Source organism: Cryptotermes secundus, unplaced genomic scaffold, assembly GCF_002891405.2.
Source record: "Cryptotermes secundus unplaced genomic scaffold, Csec_1.0 scaffold126, whole genome shotgun sequence".
Taxonomy (NCBI): domain Eukaryota; kingdom Metazoa; phylum Arthropoda; class Insecta; order Blattodea; family Kalotermitidae; genus Cryptotermes; species Cryptotermes secundus.
Genome location: NW_019718617.1, coordinates 8,895 through 31,653, shown reverse-complemented (window position 1 = coordinate 31,653; position 22,759 = coordinate 8,895). Strand labels below are relative to the sequence as shown.

The window sequence follows — 22,759 nt, the reverse complement described above, 5'->3', positions numbered from 1 at the left end:
TAAAGGAAATTTAGCATATAAGAGTGAGTATGGTCCACACATATTAGCAATCAGTTAATCGTAATAACCTGACAGTGATATTGTTCTTGACAGTAGAAAGAAGCAGACGTCTAGCAAGTCATCATCAGTCCCAAGGAACTGGCCACAATTATGGGATGGAAACATGGTGAGTGAGTGTCTTGTACAAAGCCAATCATTTTTTTTGCAGTAGGTTAAAAAAAAGAGAACTTCATACAGGTTGCAAAGGCAGGAATGTTTCCCTTTAAGATTTCTCCTGCTTTAATGTTATTTTCATGTTGTAGTGACCGTGTGCTGGGTTTGGATTAGAAGTTGGGTTTACTGGACATCACTCTTGACTGTTGCCTCTGTTGTCACAGTCATATTGTGAGGTTTGCAGTTCTGATAACAGAGACATCTTGTTGACATGTGGCTCTGTATACACCACTTTGTTGCAGACCAGTTGGAAAACACCGCAGCAAAGGGTTCCACTGGTCTGATATCTTGATTGCCAAGGTCTCTAGACCCATCTTTGTTTGATTTCTTATTATGGGGTCTTATGACAGATGGTCAGCAGGACCAATGTACAGATGAGAATTGGATGCCTTATGTCGAATTGTGTATGTTGAAGCTTATATATGTAAACACCCCAGATTGATGTAATGGGCAATGAACTCTTGTTTGAATCGAGTAAGACTGTGCATTGAAAAGTGTGTCTGACGTTTTTTAATAGTTACATAGCTTACAAAATGTACCAATAAATTCACCTGATTAATACTGTCTTGTATATGCATAACTATAGACAGGGTTCGGATCTGTGTCTCAATTTATGGACCTCATAATATCTCAACACATACCACATATAAAACACAGTTTTTCTGTTGTCGTGTTTGTGTTTGTTGCCATGGGAACATGTTTACTGAGCCATTGCCCAGAATCGACCATGGCGCTAACCACAGAAAACATCGCTCTGTTGTTGCATGGGTGTATGTTGTGGGCGTAACCTAGCAATGGTTGCAGTTTACAGAGTCACTGCTTAGTGACGGGTCTGTACGCCACATTACCCTCATTCATTTTCTCGTGTGTGCACCTGAAACATTTGTAGCTCCTCAGTAATTAGAAACAACCAATGTTGCATTAAATTCTATAACCTGACACTACCTCCTGAATCACCACGCAAAATGTGGCAGATCAATTGTGAAGCACCCCATTTGTAAAGCGCTGCTGCTGATGCTTATGCCTACTTCAATAAATCAAATCATGTTGGTGTAAACTACTTTTGGTGCAAGAGAAATGCCACTACCTGATTAAAGAAACCGTATCACCATATAATTGTTATGCTCCTACTGAGAAATTGCAGTTCCAAATTGAAGATGACTGATTCATGGGCATATAATAATAATGTTTGGTACTTGACCAATGCTTCTGTGAGGATTTAGATTTGTAAGTTTATTGCTTGAAATTTGATTTGCTGTATTTAAGGCGATGTTAGTTACCAGTCACGATAACTTAACTTTGAACCAATAAGAAAAAGGTTCATGGTTTTCCTGTCTCTGTCATGTGTTCGGCTATCATTATACCTTACTAGTCTTTGTACTAGAGAATTTGTTATGACCCATGACCCAGTATGTACATCTAGATGTATAAGTATGCCACACAAAATTAATGATAAAATGTATATTGGTAATTTTGTTCAGAAGTTCATTTGTATAAATATATGTTTATTGCAGTGTGTGCTTAAGGAGGGAACATTAAATCGCACAAAAATTACGGAGAATGGCAAGAAGTTGCGCAAGAACTGGGCACCAGCCCATGTTGTCCTTACAGAACTTTTTCTGCTTTTCTTCAAGGATGCTAAAACATTTGAGACCATGGTATGTATTGCTCAGTTATTTCCTATCTTGTACTTTGTAATAAATTACCTGCCTTTATCTTTGTACTTCATTTTACTGATCCTTTGGCTAATGTGTGATTTTGTGGTCAATGAAATAGGAGAGGTCTGTGAAACTTGTATGCTTCCTTCTCACTTTAGAATCTGTTCTTATCCTGGACCATTATCAGAGGAAGAACAGAAGGGTTTGATGAAACAGAAACTTGAAAATGTAATTGTAAATTATATAATATGCTTGTTACCCTAATAGTTGATTTGTGTGGAGTTAATTATTGCCATTTAAGTTTATTTAAAATTTAATTTAATTCAGCAGATAGAGACTCAATGCCAAAGTAGGTAGGGAAGATATTTTCAAACCAGCGATTGGGAATGAAATTTTATGCAAAATTACTAATGATAATGGAGTTACAGTAGTAAACCTCACCACATTAAAAAATCTTACTGTCAAAAGTATGATGTTCCCACATCGTAACATTCATAAATTAACTTGGACATCTCCTGATGGGAAGATACACAACCAAATTGACCTTATTTTGATAGATAGGAGATGGCATTCAAGTATGCCTGATATCTGATCGTTCAGGGCAGCAGATTGTGATACTGACCACTACTTGGTGGTGGCAGAGATTAGGGAAAGACTAGCAGTGAGTAAGCAAACAATGCAGTGTTCATATGGAGAGGTTCATTCTCAAGAAATTAAACCAGATAGAGGGTAAATAGCCATTTCATGTTGAAATCTGAAATAGGTTCCCAGCTTTGGAAAATGTAGACACAGGTGTGAGAGACAATATCAGAATTTCTGTCAAAGAGACTAGGTTATTATGAACTGAAGATGCATAAGCCATGGTTTGATGAAGGATGCTCAGAATTATGAGACAAAAGGAAACAAGCCAAATTGCAGTGGTTACAGGATCCAAGTGAAATAAATGGAGATAATATGAACAATATAAGATGTGAAACCAGCAGCCGTCTCAGGAATAAAAAAATAGAATATATGAAACACAAAACTGATGAGCTTGCAACGAACAGTAAGGACAACATTAGAGACCTGTATAGAGGAATAAATGATTTCAAGAGGGGTTACCAACCTAGAAGTAACTTATTGAAGGATGAGAATGGTGATCTGCTTGCAGATTCCCACAACATTTTGAATAGGTGGAAGAACTACTTCTCTCAGTTATTGAATGTACATAGGATCAGTGATGTTAGGCAGATAGAAATACGAGTACATCCAGCTGAGCCATTAGCACCTTATCCTAGCCCTTTTGAGGTTGAAATTGCTATTGTGTAATTGAAAAGTTATAAATTGCCAGGTAGTGATCAAATTTTTGCAGAACCGATTCAAGCAGGAGGTGAAATATTACATTCTAAGATCCATAAGGTAACTAATTCTATTTGGAATAAGGAAAAAATTGCCTGATCAGTGGAAGGAGTCTTTTTATTGTACCTGTTCTCAAGAAGGGTGATAAAACTGACAGTAGTAATTATCGGGGCATATCGCTGCTATCAACTTCATACAAAGTGTTATCCAATATTCTTCTCTCAAACTTAAGTCCATTCATATATGAAATTATTAGGGATCATCGGTGTGGGTTTCAACATAACAGATGAACTACTGATCAGATCTTTGCATTCATCAGATACTGGGAAAAGAATGGGAGTACAAGGAGACAGCACATCAGCTATTCATAGACTTCAAGAAAGCGTATGATTCAGTTTGGAGGGAAATATTGTACAATATTCTGTTAAGAGTTTGGGATACCAATGAAATTATTCAGGCTGATTAAAATATGCTTAAATGAAACGTATGGTAGAGTCCGTATTCCTCTCCAGAATTGTCTAAAACAAGGAGATACTTTATCACCACTCCTTTTCAACTTTGCTTTAGAATATGTCATTAGGAAGGTCTAAGAAACCATGTGGGACTGAAATTAATTGGGATACATCAGCTGTTGGTCTATGCTGATGATGTGAATCTACTGAGTGATAATATAGATACCATAAAGAGAAACACACAGACTTCAGTTGACTCTAGTAAGGAGGTTGGTCTAGAAGTAAGCACAGAGTATATAACTGGGCACTAAGTATATATTGCTGTTCTGTAACCAGAATGCAGGGCAAAATTATGACATAAAAACAGGTAGCAGATGTCTTGAAAATGTGGCACATTTAAAATGTTTGGAAATGTCTATAACAGGTCAAAACCTGAATCAGGAGGAAATTAAGAAGAGATTGAACTTGGGTAATGATTGCTACCATTCAATCCAGAACCTTCTGACTTCTCATGTGCTGTCTAAAAACATAAAAATTAGAATATACAAAACTATAATTTTGCCTGTGGTTCTGTATGGGTGTGAAAGTTGGTCTTTGATATTAAGGGAGGAACACAGACTGAGGGTGTTTAACAATAGGGTGTTGAAGGAAATATTTGGACCAAAGAGAGATGAAGTGACATGAGATTGGAGAAAACAGCATAATGAGGAGCTTCATAACTTGTACTCTTTTCCAAGTATAATTAGAATGATGAAGTGATGTAGCACAAATGAGGGAGAAGAGGAATGCATGTAGGATATGGGTGGAGAAATCAGAAGGAAAGAAACCACTGGGAAGACCAAGGCATAGGTGGGTGGACATTATTAAAATGGATCTTAGGGAGATAGGATGGGATAGCATGGATTTTTTTTTTTTGCGTCCTGTTGCACTGATTCACGTTCATGATGTGTCTTTGTACCAACCGTCTTACATTGCACACAGTTTCACCTTTCTCCCCACTGCATGTTTCGGCACTAATGTGCCATCTTCAGGTGTGGTTTTATTTATGTCAAACCATTGCACTGTATGCCATCATGTCTCCTTTATAAAATGATTAAAATGTGGATATGTCATGATAATAAAGTTTATATATTAAAACTTTTCAAGATTTATCATCTATATGCCGTACTTCAAATTCGCGAGTTATGTCGATCCTCTCCTATGGGAGTCCTCTTCCTATATTCTTGTATATATTGTGTGCTGTGTTGTGTCCTTCCCTTGTGATTGTGTGTGTTATACTGCAGTACAGTGCCTCTCAACCTTTGTCAGACCACGGCCTGGTAAATTCTTTTTTCTGTAAAACGAGAGCCCGGTATAATTGATGCCAAGGACCAGTACTGGCCCATGGCCCAGTGGTTGAGAAACACTGGTGTAGATGGTGTGTGGAATTAAAACACATTCTCACTAATAAGAGCTTGTTTATTGTGGTAGGCAACTGGGTATATTATTGTAGTAATTAATGCAGAGCCTACTTAAATTGCCGCAAGAAGAGTGAAGGAATAATTGGTGTCGGGGCACTGAGATAGAAGTGAATAGATGATATTGAGAAGAATATGAGAAATCTCTGGAAATTATTAATTGAAAATTGGAGGCAGGATGTCATTTAGTCAGCTTTAAGCCCATTAACCAAGCAAATTTCATAGATAGGCAGGTGGACTTTTAACCCTAATAGTACCATTATAAATTAAATTGTTGGCAAAAAAATTTGTAACAGCCGCTGTAGATGACATTGATCCTCTTAGTCAGCATACGTGCCATTTTCGCATTGCTGCATGCAAGTGCTAACTGGAGGTAGAATGGAAAAAGCGCTCAGGCAGTGATAGGAATTATAAATGTTTAATACCTCAGTAATTCAAATTCAGAATGTTCGTTGTATGTCAGAATTTATTTGGTACATTGTGTGTGTTTAGGTTCCTCAGAATGGTGTTTAATGAGTCATTTAATTATGTTTATGTAGGGAATAGAATGGGGAATGATGCTTTGCATAGTTTCTTAAATTTGATTGTTCTAGAAAGAGAATTGTAATGGGAGGGGATTTTTTCCATGGCAGTGACAGAATGGAAGTCACTTGTTTTAACTTCTGTATTTTCTTTAATTTTAACAGAAAATTTCTCATGGAGAGAGTGCTTCAGGGGCAGCACAGCCAGAGTTCTCTATAGATCTGAATGGTGCATTGCTGGAGCATGGAGAAAAGGCATCAAGTCGACGTAATGTATTTCTTGTAACAACAGTGCTTGGTCTACAGGTACTATTGCAGTGTGAAAATGCTCAACAGGAAGAAGAATGGTACAAGGCCATCCACAAAGCTATCAAAGATCTTGTGAGTAAAGGTATTATTAAAATACCAGACCTTATTAAAAGACATCCATCTTCAGGTCATCTTTATATATAACATATTGTAGATCATTACCAGCCAGAAGGAAAGAGACCAGTAGGAAGACCAAGACACAGGTGGGTGGATAATATTAAAAAGGATCTTAGATAGGATGGATTTGTCTGGCTCAAGATAGGGACTGGTGGAGGTCTCTTGTGAACATGGTAGTGAATCTTTGGGTATCATAAAATGTTGGGAAATTCTTGGCGGCTATACAACTGGCGGCTTCTCAAGAAGGACTATTGAACTCCACGTATTTAGTTAGTTAGTGTAAAAATACACTTCATTATTTTAAGCAGAGTATATCCTCAATTTAATGGACTGATTGGGAGGAGGGGGTGTCTGTTATTGCTGAATGTCCCTAAAATTGCTTCTGTATGAAACCAAAATTCAATTAAAAAACAACTAATATAATTTTGAAGTAGAAGGCAGCCTTACATGAAAAATGACAAATTTTGCTATTATGTATCATGCATTAGAAAATAATAATAAATTACTTGTCTCTCCTTTAACAAGAAAGAACTGCACATTGTGTAGTATGTTCAGAAGAGGAATCACTTTGCTTTCCTAGCGAGTGATTGACACCACTTTCTGAGAAAGTGTTAGCATGACTGATGAAGTGCACTTACATGACATATCAACCAAACTGTTATGGGAAAGTACTGGCATGTCAACTGGAGAATAATGGGGAGCTACCAAAGAATTTTGTCTGTTAAATCTGAAATAATTAAATGAAAAATTTACTGTAATTGCAGTTTGTGAATATAGAATATAATGAACACTATATGCATAACAAGAACTGATGTAGGATTTCATTTTAATTGCAGCCATCTGCATATGATGCAAGTCCAAGGAATAAAGCAGCAAAACTAAATCCCCAGCACTTGAGTTCAAGCTCACCCGAGGAAACAAAAAAGTCCTCTTACATTGGACGTTCAAGATCAGTGAAATGTGTGTAAATAGCTTTCATTTTTAATGTATAATTAGTCTGAAATATTTGTTGCCTCTACCTCAACCTCACACCTTTCTTTGTTTACACTCACTTGCTCACTCATCTATTTCATCAACCTCCCCCTCACACACGCACACACACACGCACACCCACACCCACATGCACGTGCACACCCACTCTCGCGCGTGCAATCATAAGTTGATTTTTCAAAATTTCATCTTGACACTTGTTAGTGCCAGGAAAAGAGATTTAGTCCAGTCAGTTCCATTTTATGAATACCTCTGCAAATGATTTTAATCTTCCTACTTGGTATACAGGTTAAAATTTAAGTGGTAAGTTAACCATTGTATAGGACTGTCCAAGCACGAACTCTGGAGTTCTAGTTATAGATATTTATTCAGTGCTGTGTCATAACATTTTCTTGTTAACAAAAACTATTAGACAAGTCTCAAGTTTTACTACCATTTACTTCACTTTAGTATAGTTTATTTTAGTTTATTGAGTTGAGTTTCTTTACAAGCATAGAATTATGTCCACTTAACACTAGGTTTTCATTGTACACAGGTTCGGTGCTTAACAAACATACTGTAGCGTGTTTTGTGTGTCCTGCCACGAATAAGTTCACGCCGTTCTTTGATATAGCGAGTTTATTACATTCGCTCGCCTAACACACACTTTACAAACATTTACACTTGCAGTGTTACAATCACTGCTCACAATAACTCTGCGATGCTGGACTATCTCCTCTGGCGGTTATTCCAAGACTCACTTCCAAGGTGGCTTGATCACGACTGACCTCTTAGCTGGCTATTCCGAGACTGAAGACTTCTCGTCGAAGCTGGGCTTTTATAACCTCGGCCGCTGCTAGGCAAATGAACCCTCTTTTATAACCATGGAGACTCCTGTTAGAACTACAATGGAGCAATTGTTGTTTCCTATGCAACGGTCTATTCTTGTGTTTCCATAGAAGCGTCTCTTCTAGATTCCAGACACGTTACATTGCTCCCTTCTAAAGGTTGTTCATCCCCGAACAGCCTAAAGGTTCTCCCTCGGTTTTGATTCCGCGGTGTTTTGCTAGCAACTTCTTCATTCGGCCTTGGTGTCCTTTGCGCGTCTTAGTGCGCTGTTTATTTTACTGCATCCGCCCCTCTCTTCAGTTGTGCTCGTCCTGAGCACTCCCGTGGTCCAGAATTTGTTGGTCGCCTTGTTTCACATTCATTTGTTCTCCATACATCCTCGTTGGGGAGGCCGGTACTTCTACGTTACTGGTTCCTCCCATAAGGGCAGTTTCCCTTTTTCCGTTTTGGAGGGGGTCGACCCCTCCACAGTGTCCACATTCTTATTTTCCGTAATGGGACAGGTGTGAAAATTCGCTTAGCCATTTCCAATCCCTTTGTCCTCCTGTGGGTCTTGTTAAATTCCCACTTGCTTCCAAGCCGTAGCTGGTCCCCGAAGTCTCTATTCTTCATTTCCTTGGTGCCTTCCTGGGGCACTAGTTGTTTCCCTCTGGGAGTCCATCCTTTCTGGATTCCTCTTGTAGACTGGTCTCTGGTCCAATTACTCTGCCGTCTCTGTTCGGTTGGTGGTCCTTCTCTCCGCTGGCTTCCGAAGGTTCCCTGGGGAGTTTCCTTCTTGGAGTCATTTCTCCAACGTGGTGCCACTGTCGCGCGACGGGATGTCATTTTGTGTGTGATGGCCAATTCCTTTTGGGGCCCACGATTTTCCCCTGCCGAATCCTTCAGTTTCTGGCGGTGGCGCTCCGCGGCCAGTTTCTGGTCCCTACGCCGTTTCTTCGGTTCTCCGACCGGTATTCTCGAGGCGTCTTCTACGGGGACTTCTCGATGCTCCAGTACGGACTGCATCACTTCTGGGTGGGGCTCAATCTTCTCGTGGGTAGTTCTCTTCTCTTCCCCCCAGGCTTTCCAATCGGCCATCATCTGTGCGTGTCTGGCCTCCGCGGCTCTGAATTCCTTCAGCATCTCGTCTGTTTTTTCTTGGCCAGCGCTAATTTTCTTCAGCAGAAGTTCCAACATTTGCTGCGTTTCCATTTTTTGTTGTTGTTGGACGCGTGTTAAAGTTCGAAGTCACTTCTGACACCAATGTAGCGTGTTTAGTGTGTCACGCCACAAATAAGTTCACGTCGTCTTCTGATATAGCGAGTTTATTACATTCGCTCGCCTTACCACACACTTCACAAACATTTACACTTGCAGTGTTACAATCACTGCTCACAATAACTCGGCGATGCTGGACTATCTCCTCTGGCGGTTATTCCAAGACTCACTTCCAAGGTGGCTCGATCACGACTGACCTCTTAGCTGGCTATTCCGAGACTGAAGACTTCTCGTCGAAGCTGGGCTTTTATAACCTCGGCCGCTGCTAGGCAAATGAATCCTCTGTTATAACCATGGAGACTCCTGTTAGAACTGCAATGGAGCAATTGTTGTTTCCTATGCAACGGTCTGTTCTTGTGTTTCCATAGAAGCGTCTCTTCTGGATTCCAGACACGTTACAATACAAACAAACAGTATGTACAAACTTCTTGTATTGCTGAAATCAGGTCAGTTACTATCTCTGCTGATAACCACCACTGTTCTACCGTTACTATTTCTGTTTTCAATCCATTTTCTCATTTTACATTTTAGCTTGCAGCTAAACTCAAGGGGTTACTGCCATTTAGTGTAATTCAATGTGAGCACCATTGATGATTGTACAGACAACGAAGCAAAACGAAACTTCACCCCACACCTGAAAGAGCATTTCCACAGGCACCACAGCGATATCCCCTGAAATATTTCAGTGCAAAATCCTGAAGAGACTGCACTTTCACTGTACATGATGTCTTTGATATATGCCCCCCAGAAGAAGTTCATGGACCAGGACTTCATGGGGACCAATTAATCTGCCTTCCCCTACCAGTCCATCAACTGGGACATCATTTGTGCAGAGCAGTAAGTACAGTAGTACCAAAATGGATCAATACACTGTCTTGTTGGAAAATGAGACCATCAACCCAGCTTTGCACTTGGAGCCACTGTACACACTGTTCTGGACAAACAGTTTCCTGGTGGATGGTTTGGCAAGGAAGGGCCAATTAATTGACCCCCACAGAGTCCTGACTTAACACCCATGGACTTCTTCTTCTGGTGCGGGCACATCAAAGTTGTTGTGTGCCGAAGAATTATAGCAGCTATTGCTGCGGTGCTTGTGGATGTGCTCTGTTGGGTGTGGGGAGAAGCAGAATTTCGTTTTGATGTCAGTAGGGCCATCAGTGGGGCTCACATTGAATTGCACTAAATGGTAGTAAAACTTGAGAGATCATATAATAGTTTTTGATAATAAGAAATTTTTGTATCAAAACAATGAATAAATATTTGTAACTAGAACTCTGGAGTTCTTTCTCTGCCATATGGAAGTAGAAAATCAAAAAGTATCTGTATGCTTAGGATTGGTGTATGATATCAGGACTTCTCTTAGCATCACATCTCATGTTCTTAACTGACTTTATATTATAGCATTGAATGTCAGAATAGTGGCTGGCACTCCTGTTTCATTTTTGGAGGTAACATGTTGGCTGTGCTGACTGAGCTTCAAGTGGCTTTCCAGAATTCATGTTCACACTTCTGGGATTGTTTCTTAAAATGGGGCAACAACTGATTCCTACAAAATATTTCCAGTACTTGATTCTTCTGTTCAATACTATATATAAACCATTGCAGTTTGAAAGGAGGAGGTTAGTCTTTATCATCTGGAGAAAGACGTTTAAGTGTCCCAGTACTACAAGGCTGATGGCCATGTTGTTAACTGGGTTAACAATTTATTGCCATGGATCAGGGGATTTTGAATCTTGTGCTGCTACAGATCTACCAGCTATATTTTAACTGTGGGGGGGGGGTTGTGTATTGGCGTTGCCATTGAGGAAATGCAGTGCTTGGCCAGCTGGATTGTGCAATGCACTGGTGAATAAATTGATAAATTTGACACATTGTTAATGAAGTTTGAACAGTACATGGTACAGCAGTTAACAGTTGCTTTGTTGGTCAAGAAGTTCCTCTGCTTTTAAGGAACTAAAGCCTTATTACTGTATTCACAGAATCCTGGCTTGATTCAGCTCAGTCCAGTTCACAAAACCTGTTTTTCTAAGCTCTGTTTAAGTGTCATCCTTCCATCAGTGCCTAAGTCTCAAATTTATCTACTCCCTGACATTTTCTGACCATAATACTCTACATTTTTCATGTTTCTTTAGTGCATACTCTGTGTCCTGATTATCCCATCCTTGGTTTAATCACCCAAGTATTACTGCATACACTATGCAGCCCACTTTAGTAATTTTTGTGTTTTAGTTTCTAGTGGAAAGTTGTTTTCTTATTCATATGTGTGTATCATTTGTTCTTGACTTTAGTTGCACGTTTCATAGAAATATTATGACTAGTGCATTGAATTTGTCTACCATTTCCCAGAACACGTACCTTTGATCTGCTGTGTGTGAAAATTATCCACAGCTCAAAAAGATAAGGAGAGATATCTAATCAGGCAAGCAAATCTTCAAGTGCTGTTGTTGACAGACTGTCCTACTGGAACTGTATCCTGCAGTGTCCATGTGAATAATTGTGTGTTGAAGATTAGCATTTGGCAAACACATCTAAGGAAGAAGTGATTTCTTGAACACTGGGCATTGCATATGAAGAAAATATGGATATTTGGTTCATACAATGTCAGTTCTCCTGGTATGTTGTTTTTAGTTCAACATTAGGGTAGGTGAACATTGATATGTTATGTTTATGGTTATAAGGCTCATAGGTGAATAGATAAATCTAATATTGTGAATGTTAGCATGAATGACATTATATATGTGGTCAGGAATTTGTTGGTGGTAGATGTACTTAAGTGAAATAACAGCTATACAATGCTGTAATGAGATAAGATGTACTCACAGTTCATTGTTACATACTGTACTATCCTGACAGCTTAACCCCTGTTTATGTTTATAGGTTGTATTGTTTTATTCACACATGCAGGCACATAGCATAATGCTGTTATCACCATCTGCTGGTGAGATTTAGAATGTGTGGAACTTTACATTCATATGTGGTGTTTAAACACAAGATTTTACTTCCATATTTTCCTTTTTATAATAAAATGTATTATAATTTGCTTTTACTCATTATTTTTTTTTTACATGAAATATTAACTACAGAACTGAGAGGTTAGTTTTGTGTGTTAGCAGTAAAAGTAACTTCAAAAGATGGGAGCCAAGAAGACTTAACTGCAAGTTCTGAGGAGAGTCAAACCAAGATCCGCAATCGCCTCAAGAAGTTCTTCCATCGTAGGCCAACCAAAGAGATTCTGGTCAAGAAAGGCATCTATAAAGGTAATTTTGTTGCAGGCTGATGTTTTGTTTCTTTGTTAAACATATTTTTAAATATTATATTTTCCTATAAAAATTTACTTATATTTTCTGTAGGCTTCAGTATGCTGTTGTTTGTGATTTGAGCAACATGCAAGTAATATTCGATGTCCATTAATGTTCAGTTCTGCATGTCTGGACTGCTAGTTTCAATGCGTGCAGTAATTATTTTGTGTAGATAGTGACATGACTTTCAATGAAATAAACAGTGTTCTTGATGTAAGGTAGTGGTTAAATTGTCCCTGTGTTTAGTGTTCAAGAAAGAATCTTACGGTGGTTAGATTAGGACTTCTAGGTGATCAAATAACTGAACCCAACTTGCAATTGAGTGGCCAGAAACTCTGTCATATAAGGATTCTAGAACATTCACACTGAATTGCAGGAAAAATGCCATCATGTTGAAAACTAACTGTTTCATGTGCAGTGTCACCATTTGTAGAAGTACATACAAGGTGCATCAAGTACTTTCTCATGAAATGATGGCGTTGTAGTAAAGTGAAGGAAGGCATGATCACAGATTTCAGGTGCATCACAATAAGATGAATGGAATGGAAAGTTCAAAGGTTTTGTACATTTTAAAAGATTTGCTGTTTAAGCCAATTATTTAATGAAATATAACCCTCCAAAATATGGGTAGATCTTCTCTTTTCTTGAAATATGCTTGTAACAATTGTCCTTGTGAGTTGGCATCCAAGGCAGCTTAGGCTGTCTATGTGCACAGAGTGTACATGGGGAGGAATCATATTTGTCTGTCCATATGTCCCTCCACTCGCGTGTTTAATCTTTGAAGACTATGTCACTGTTCTACACTAAGCTGTCATGCAAATGATATTGAACAATTTCAGGATATTAGAACAGGTGCTTTATAATAGTGTCATGTATAGGGGTAACGCGTGACGAAATGACGGGTTCTAGTTCGGATGATTTGATTTATTAACAGCTTGGTTACACACTCTTTAAGTTACACTTAGATACAGTGCTATCGCAGATTTACACACTTTCCAGTTCACCATTGCACATGCACTAGGATTCTCTGTCTTCCACTAGTCATCTCCTAGCAACGGATCTCCACACAGAGACTGTCACATCACATCACTCCAGATGTTATGCATAAGATCTTCCAATTACCTTTCCAGTATCACTGCACTGTCGAAGTCTTCTAAATCACTCTTGACATCCTCACTGGGACACCTTCTGTATTCCTGGTTCCACTTTGCTTGCTTCCACCACTCCAGTTCCACTCAGTGGATCCGTCTCGACATGTAGCCTCAAATTGGACAGTGAGGAAAACGCAGCTTGTCCTCATTGTTGCATGGAAGGGGTGTTTACCAGCCGTTGTGTAGCAACGAGCTCGGTGGGGGTATGTGACGTCGCTTGCGGAAATGCAGAGGTCATGTGACACCTACTTACTGTTGCGCAATCCAAACATTCACAGAACTGTCGCCTAGCAATGTGCTGATACAATCTTCAAGTCTCCCATTGTGCACGTGCCCCGAGGCCTCTGTGGCTCAACAGTTCCTGCATAGAGCAAATATGCCACAATAGGATCCAGTCAGACTTAGTACTTGTCATAAACATCGCTTGTCATATGTTCTTAGCAAAAAATATATACCTTGCTAAGACCTATAACTGTAATTGGAACTCTGTAACATGATGTGTATTTAAGGGAATAAAAATAAAAAGGAACCCTCTGGTAATGTAATATCTGCAGTTAATTAGCTCAGGCATCTGCGGTAAGCAAGCATTTTTATGAGTGAAGACTGAATTCCATGGTCAAACTGTTTTGGACATCTGACTGAAATATTTCATGGTTGTCCTCAGTCCTTCAGACAGATGCTGAAATTGTACCTTAAAACAAGACACAGCTACTCTCTTCCATCTCCTTCCCATTTTGTGCTTCATTGTCTTCCCACCTTTAGCTAGTAATAAGGAACAGACCACATCAGTGAGGGTGGAAAATTGCAAAGAACGCATCTGGAAACTTTGTCATCTCCTAACTGGGATAATTTGAATTTTTTCAGATGAACCTGTTTTTGGCTGTCATCTGGCAGATGTGTGCAGGGGAGAGTCTCCTAGAGTGCCTGCCTTTGTGCAGCACTGTGTTGCTGCTATTGAATGCAAGGAGGAGAATATGAAGACTGATGGGCTGTATCGTGCATCAGGGAACCTGTCCCAGGTTCAGAAGATCAGGCTACAGGTACTGGTTTAGTTGCTTGCATACCATAACAGGAGAACCCAGATTTTAATCTGAGCCCAGAAACCAGTTTTCCTGAATGAGTTTTCTTTTTCTCTAATGATTTCCCTGATTCTCTAAAGCTGTATGTGGTGAAGATATCTTAATTTAGGCCAGGATTGTCTCCTTTTAAATCCTTTCCATCGCATCTTTGGTTATTCCATCTCATTTGACACTGTACGCCGTACACAGCTGAAACATCTTATTAAATAACGAATCACCAAGCAGTAAGAATTCCCATATAAGGATAACTAAGTCAGACAAATTGTACAGTGAATCAAAGAAAATGGGCATGGGGACAGAATATGTATAACAACAAGAAATTTTTTTACTTCGGGGTACAAGAAAAGAGGATCTTCTTTGGGTAGGAGTCACAGGCATGCTGCTGGCTGGGACAGAGAAGTGCTCCCTTCTTAATCCAGGAGTGACTTGGAGTTAGTTCTAGACCTATTTCTTACAGAGTTTACATCAGTGAGTGTCATAAATGGTTTCCAAAGCATTCTGACTGACTGTCAGTAAGGGAACAGACTGAAGGTGTTGAATGTACATAGTGATGATGTGAAAGAAAGTAGTGAGTTGTAGGATTTGAGGTTCTCACAGTGATGGTTACGAAGAGTTCATTCCTCTGGGATATAGTGCCATGTAGTGTGTTGAAAGTCATCTGATGTTTCGGAGGAATATGTCACCTTCGTCTTCATGGTCAGAGAATAAGCCAAGCAAGAAACCAGTGTGAAGCAGGTAGGAAACAGGTCTGTACTCTGTTTGCTTTTGTTTTACAGGTAGACCAGAATAACTTGGAAGTCTTAGAGCAGGAAGAAGACGTGCATGTACTCACAGGTGCACTTAAGCTCTTTTTCCGCGAATTGAAGAAACCTCTCATTCCTTTTGATCATTTCAGTAAAGCACTGAAAGCAAGTAGTAAGTACCTTTCCATGTTACATGTTAACATCACTATTTTCAGTGTTTCATACTTTCTCTTGATTTATTCCCTGGGGTGGGAGGGGGAGAGAATTTTTCTGTTTTGCCATAACTTCTAGATGTTCTGTACTGTAGTACCCATTCACCCTCTTAACTAATGGATGCCAGATTCTTCTTCTGTGTAGGAAAAGTAGCCAGAGCTTGAAGCTGATCATCCATCTCCATCTCTGAAATCTAAAAATGCAATGATCTATTTGCATACCTTTCATATGCTTTCTTTACTTGTTTGCTAGATGCAGGGGCAGCTTCACTTTTTTATATTTACATTTTCATAATATCTTCATGTATTATTTGTAAAAAGTGCATAAATACATTTTGGATAGGTCATGTCTGTCTGTGTTATCAAACTACTGGTCAGATTCATTGAAATTTGATATTTGAGGTTTAGAGTAAACATTACCAGGTAAATTTGATTTTCGTCATTAACAAATATAGCTAACTCCTACTTCATATGAAGCTCAAATCTGTTATTGTTCATAAAAATTGTTCTCTATTACAGAAATTGAGGCATGACATAAAATATGTGGGTCACATTCAGGTCTATACTTTTATTTGGAATATTTTTATTCTGGGTAACTTCTAACAAAACGCAAAGAAGAGTAGTTCATATCTCTGTGTAATTCTGCATTTATATTCTTATGTTTATTTAGGTTCAGTTCTGTTAACCAATACTGGATTTTGAGAAATTTTTCACTTTGGAAGACTTTGAATTCAGTGTGAAACTCTGTCTCCATTTATATTTTGCAGCAAACCCCAACAAGAAGGAGAAACTGCAGCAGTTCAAGGAGATTGTTAAAGCACTTCCCCTTCCAAATCGAGATACTCTTGAGTTCTTGCTTAGACATTTGCTCAGGTCAGTTACTTTAATGTATATTTAAACATTATGTAATATTTTGAATTTGTGAAATTTGTTGTCACATGGTACGTACAGTATGTGCCTACAGAGTAAAAGAAAATTAGTGAAAATCTGTCCTTTACTGTAATTAAAATCAGAGGTTGCAGATGGTAAACAGTTTGTTGCATGGAAGGACAGAGCTATAAGATTATGATATTTGAAGTTTCCTTCCCTTGAACTTGTGGTGCATTGTAAACCAACCACACTGAAGTAAATCTTTTTGTGGATATACTTATGTATATTTTACACAATTTACTTGAGTTCCATTCAGATCTGTGGATACCGTTCATGCCATCCAGTATATTTCAGTTTATAATATTACAAGTCATGATGTTCATTATGTTCTTTTGCAGAGTGACCGAGTATAAAGAATTCAATCGCATGCACATTCCAAACCTCGCAATTGTCTTTGGTCCAACACTTATGTGGCCAGAGGCAGAGTCCAGTAATATGGCCCTGGACCTAATGCAACAAAACCTTGTAATTGAGTGCTTCCTGCAGGAATTTTACAGCATCTTCCAGTGATGTATGTTCCACTTTGAAGTGCTTCTGGCAGTACTGACCATTGTTGAACTTCTAGTGAATTGTAACTTGCTGTTAGACAGTATTTGTCACTGCAGTCTAGTAAAGTGAGCACTGAAGTCTTAGCTTTACATTTGCAGTGAATTATCAGGATATTATTTGTGATTCTCAGCCTTACTTCTAAGATATGAAGACTGTAAAAGTACCAGTCAGAGACTGTGCTTAGAGATTTGATGGGTTTGTAGAGGTAGTTATGCAAAATACAGTGGAAGCCCCATTTAATGTTTCTTGATTTGAGGTTTTTCTTCATTAAATGTTCAATTTCTGTAGTCCTTTCATTACCTGAATTTTACATTCCCCTCATTTAAGATCTTTCTCGTTTGACTGCATTAATGCTATATTGTATGAGTACAAATGGGATGCATCAATTGAACGTTGTTAGTGTGCAAAAATGTATTAAAGAAAAATTAATGTAAAGCCAGGTTTAGAAATATGACAACCTGATATGATACATAATTATTAAATGGTGCAGATGCATAAAGATACAGTATGCAAGAATGTATTTGTTATAATGAATAATGAATTTGGAAAGTAGAATTTTAAGTGAAGCAGTCATACAGTGTAATGAGTAGAGGGCCAGAAAATTTGAGATAAAATATACAAAATATAATTAGTGCCAACAGTGGTATACAAAAAGCAGTATATTACAGATGATCAGTGACAGTCAGGGTGAGAGATTGTCAGAGATGGAAAAACAGTGTAATGTCTTTTCATTGTAATGAAAATATATTACACATACTAGAAGAAGGATATTATTTTTGCAGTGTATTAATATGGAATTTTGTTGTTTAATATGTGTAAAAATGAGGAATTTGTGTACTCAAAGTGGGGGGAAAAATATTGTGCCTTTAATATACAAAATAATATAGTTTAACAGATACCTGCGGGTTTTGTGCATAATGACCCCATTTGGGCAAATTTATATGGCTCTCCGGTTCATCTGTTAGCAAGGATAAAGTCACAGGGTTGGTATACAAGATACAAAATGAAAATTTCCTGATCAGTATATTATCCATTAGTCTTTAAAACAATAATGGGCAGTTATTTTTTGTTTGGGATTGGATGAGTCTGTTTCACAATCTCCATGGATTGGAGAGTCTTAGAAACAATTTTGTAGTTCAGTAATTGGCTATTAATTACTTCCAGTGACTAAACACAATTTAGACTACTATATATACAAAAATACATAACAAATTGTATTATTAACAGTTAATATGCACACGATAACCGAAGTCCTGATGTATGTTCTCAGGATCCTAAATACATACATACATACATACATACAGTTAAGTCTGGAGTTGGTTGCACTCAACTCTCTCGACTCTGTATGTGCAACAGGGACCTCAGAATGGGAATTTGTCACAATTCTACATTTGTATCTGTTTTATTTATATTTTACAATTACACACAGTAACAGTGGAGAAAGTGTAGATAATTAGAAATGATGGATAAGCAAGATACCGTGTTTATTTGGAATTTTTTATTTTGGAATTTGAAAAAATGATATATCTGACTGTTTTGTAGCATTCTGTCTTCTTTGGTTCAAGGTTATTGAAATGTGCTTTACCATTGATGGAATGCTGCAGTGTATGGCACAGTCTGAAGGTCAGTGGTTTAATGGTTGTACACACAATGAAAAGTAATGAGATAATTTTTGTTGTGAATCATTCATTGATTCTAGAAGAAGGAACTGTAAATGCCAAATTTTATCTAGAAGTGATGGAACAATTGTTGCAATGAATTTGACTGGTCAGTCCAAATTTTCATGAAAAACAAAAACTGTGTTTTGTTGCTTGACTGTGCACCAGCATAAACTGCATTAATTGTTCAGAAATTTCTTTCACAGAGAGGAGTTGCTGAAATTAACATCTGCATGCGCAAGCCCACACACACATTCACAAACATCAAATTTGGTTCTGGCTGACTTTTTTCTCCTCCTCAAGTGAAGATGAAAGTGAAATGATCTTGTACCATCAGAAGCGCTCAAAAGAATGTGACCAACTATCTCTAGGAGATATCTTTGGAGAAATTTAAGGATGCTTTCAACAATTAAGAGATTGGTGTAATAAGTGGATAGCGTCCCATGGGAACTATTTTGAATGATTATCATAATAAATTTTTTCCTGGACTCCTGCTTTTCCCTTTTAGAAGTTTTGTCTCATTACTTTTCAGATGAACTGTATACATTACAGTAGAATACCATGGTACAAATTATGGGTGATTATGTTGAAAAGAGAGGTTCTACAGTGTCACGGATATTGGAAGGTGTACTTCACAGCTATATCGCAGTGTTTAAATTAATGTCTGTGAAGCCTGTGAAAGAAACTAATGATTGATTTGTGGCATGAGAACTTTGCATTACCAAAGTAAACATCTAGGACTGGAGGAAATCAAATGAAAAAATTTACAGTGTGCCAGTTACATACTTGTATGAAGGGCATTTTAAGGGCTGAAATAGTGATGATGAAATGCAACAAGGTGCAAAGACATACAGTCTGCTGCAAATTGTTTTAATTTGTCACTGTTACATGTTACTGAAAAGAAGTAAATTTAGAAAATCATTATGGGAAGCTATAAGCAGTAATTGGGCAGTTATAAAGGTTCCATGGTTAATCTGCCAGCCAATAATTGAGTGTACTCTACAGTAGTTTTGCTATGCCAAGTGCAAAGAATTAAAAATTATAGAATATCACAGCAGCCCAAAGGCTGTATTTGCCTCTCTGTTTTGTGAAGATAAATTGCAATTTCCTTGTGTTATAGCTTTCCTGCACACCTCTCATTTTGAATGGGGATTTCACTGTATAAGAAAGTATTTACCAAAATCACTGTGACAGGAGCTCCAGTAAATGATCTGAACAAGATTTTTGAAATATTGGGATTCCAAGACAGTAGAAGGGTAAGGGTATATATATATATGTCTGTATACATCATACCTGATTGTGCATTAGAAATCTGTTGATAAGTGACAGTATTTGAAACATATGTTAAAGGTTAAATCATTATTTCTGTTGTACCTTTTAAGATTTATAAAACTAAATATCCAGTATTATATAGTCTGTCAGTAGAGAAAATATAATTGAGTACAATGACGGTATGCTATGTTACTTTAATTTATTGTTATGTGATTCATTTTATTGCTGTTAAGAACTGGGGAGTTTGGTGCAAGAAAGATGTATCTCTATTTTTGTGAGCTTATGTGAACAAAAATGAAGACCAGTGACGTGAGGAAGTGTGGAATTCATACAGAAGCCTGCTGGAAAAGGCCACTAAGAAGACTGAAAAGGAGATGGAAGGATAACATTATAGTGGATCTTAATGAAACAGGCTATGAGGATGGGAGGTGGATGAAACTGGCTCAGGATCACGTCCAGTGGCAAGCTTTGGTATTAGTTATATTAAACCTTCAGGTTCTGCTGCCAGAGAAATGTGAAGAAAGCAAGTAATTCAGTAATCTGTCTTGAATTTTGTAATTTGTTTCTTTACAAATAAGTGGCTTCACATTATCTTCTGCTTAAATGTTGGATTTTTATGATATCAACAGTAGTAATATTCATCAGTCATTTGTTTCCACCAGGACTGGATTTCCTTGACAAAGTCTTCCTTATCATTCAGAATCTTTCCATACGTACTTCTCATGCATGTGCTCCACCCCATAGAGAGTAGGAGATCTCAGTTTCATAAGATTTCTTTGCTTGTCTTCTCAGTGGTCATTTGTTTGATATCTACATTTCTTATGCTCTCAAAGGAAACACATTGCCCTTATCAGTACCCCTTCACACCTTTCATTTGATCAAATTTGCTTGTAGTGTTTCTACTTTCAGATCTTACCTCATTCCGAAGTATTTGGTTTGGCCCCTTGTTCTTTTAATGCCATATAAAACATCTTGTTCATTCCATATTCACATTTCTGGTCAGTGTATCAAAACACTAGATAAGTGTTTGTCTTGTATAGCATACCTTTAATTTCTTTTTTTTTTTGTTAGTCCATTTCAGAATATCTTCTACAGTCTAGAAAAATATCCTGGCTTAGTGGGCTGACCATTATTCTTATATTAAATGATAAAAGAAACCCCTTATGCATTTTTTGAAGCTGTACCCCATTTGTATAGAAGTCCTTCAGTTTATATGTATTGTATGTGTTCCTCTGTGGAATTTTAAATTATTTAATTATGAAATATTCTGACTTCTTTAAGGTTAATTGTGACTTTCTGTAACATATTGATATTAGACTGATATCAAGTATGAAAAGCTAGCCTTATAAGACAGCATATTGTCTCTACATAGGAATATATTTTGTCAAATTAATCAATTTTCATGTAATTTTGTTTGAAGCTTGTGATATTGAAAATGGACCCCATCCTCTTCTGCTTTCTTCTCCAGATTACTAGTAATCATCCTGTGGACACTGTATAACATGTGCAGTTGATAGCATATTGTTACATAAACCAAGAAACAAAGAGAAACAAAACAAAAGTCAGCCAGCAGCATATCAGGCCAATTCATAATTAACTTATTTTTCACACAGGGTAAGAGCTCATTAATATAAACAGGTGCAGATTAATTGTTGATTCAGTTTTCTCATAGTATTTTGTATAGAGGTCTGCATGAACCTAAATGCTGCTTTGAGGGCCTTAGCTGGGTAACCCATATTTAGCCTCAGGATTGGTCACTGTAGCGATAGTGAAGTGAGCCATTATTCATAAAATTTCAAAACTTCTTTGGGTCAGAAAATATTTTGATACAAATGAAGAACATGATTTCTTTTGTTAAAGAAGATATACCACCATATGTTGGTGCTGGAAGGTGGTCTGGTGATGTTACTGTTTGATATTAAGGAATTTGATGTCTTCCAGTAAGGGATTGGTCTAGTATCATGTGAATTTACTGTAATATTCCAGTAACTTGAAAATAATCTGTCAGTTGTTAGTGAAAATTGTTAATCAAAGATCATTAATAAGTTTATGCATAAGAAGATTGGGTGTGTTCATGATTAGTTCTACAGTCTTCTGTGCAACAATTTTATTAAAACTTAATAAAAGCTAGTCACACTAAAAGTATTCACATGTTTCAGCCAAAATGGTCATCATTAGGTGTTAAAAGTTGTCATTCAGAAAACTGATGTGTATTTGTTGATATATGGTTCACCTAGTGCAGGAGAACATAACACAGCAAGGAGGAATACACACATGTGCGCTAGGGGAACCATATTACTTACTTACTCATGGAGCTGAGCCCTTCTGGAGGAGCTGCCAATTCTGCAGCTACTCAAGAATTTCCCAGCATTTTATGGAACCCAAAGGTTTATTACTGTGTTCACAAGAGCCCTCCACTGGTCCCTATCCTGAGCCGGATCTCTCCAATCCATACCATCCCATCCTATCTCTCTGCGATTCATTTTAATATTGTCCACCCACTTATGCCTTGGTCTTCCCTGTGGTCTCTTTCCTTCTGGCTTTCCCACCAATATCCTCTATGCATTCGTCGTCTCTCCCATTCGTACTACATGACCTGCCCACTTCATCCTCCTTGACTTGATCATTCTAATTATACTTGGAGAAGAGTACAAGTTATGAAGCTCCTCATTATGCAGTTTTCTCCAACCTCCTGTCACTTCATCTCTCTTCAGTCAAAATATTCT

At 37.8% G+C, this 22,759-nt stretch overlaps 1 protein-coding gene across 5 annotated transcripts in view; it reads left to right on the top strand.

Moving 5' to 3' along the window:
* The window catches only part of LOC111861522 (rho GTPase-activating protein 12), a 61,613-nt gene extending 39,221 nt beyond the window's left edge, over positions 1–22,392 (top strand). For 3 of the 5 annotated variants that reach the window (XM_023846206.2, XM_023846197.2, XM_023846176.2), the window contains 9 exons: positions 94–166; positions 1,728–1,871; positions 5,805–6,020; positions 6,902–7,025; positions 12,251–12,397; positions 14,455–14,630; positions 15,446–15,584; positions 16,392–16,497; positions 16,893–22,392. In XM_023846206.2, coding sequence (XP_023701974.1) covers positions 94–166; positions 1,728–1,871; positions 5,805–6,020; positions 6,902–7,025; positions 12,251–12,397; positions 14,455–14,630; positions 15,446–15,584; positions 16,392–16,497; positions 16,893–17,064 — 1,297 coding nt within the window. In that variant the 3' untranslated portion in view covers positions 17,065–22,392. The remainder of the gene's footprint in view (positions 1–93; positions 167–1,727; positions 1,872–5,804; positions 6,021–6,901; positions 7,026–12,250; positions 12,398–14,454; positions 14,631–15,445; positions 15,585–16,391; positions 16,498–16,892) is intronic. The other 2 variants (XM_023846193.2, XM_023846185.2) reach the window with 2 other exon arrangements.
* The last annotated feature ends 367 nt before the right edge of the window (positions 22,393–22,759 follow it).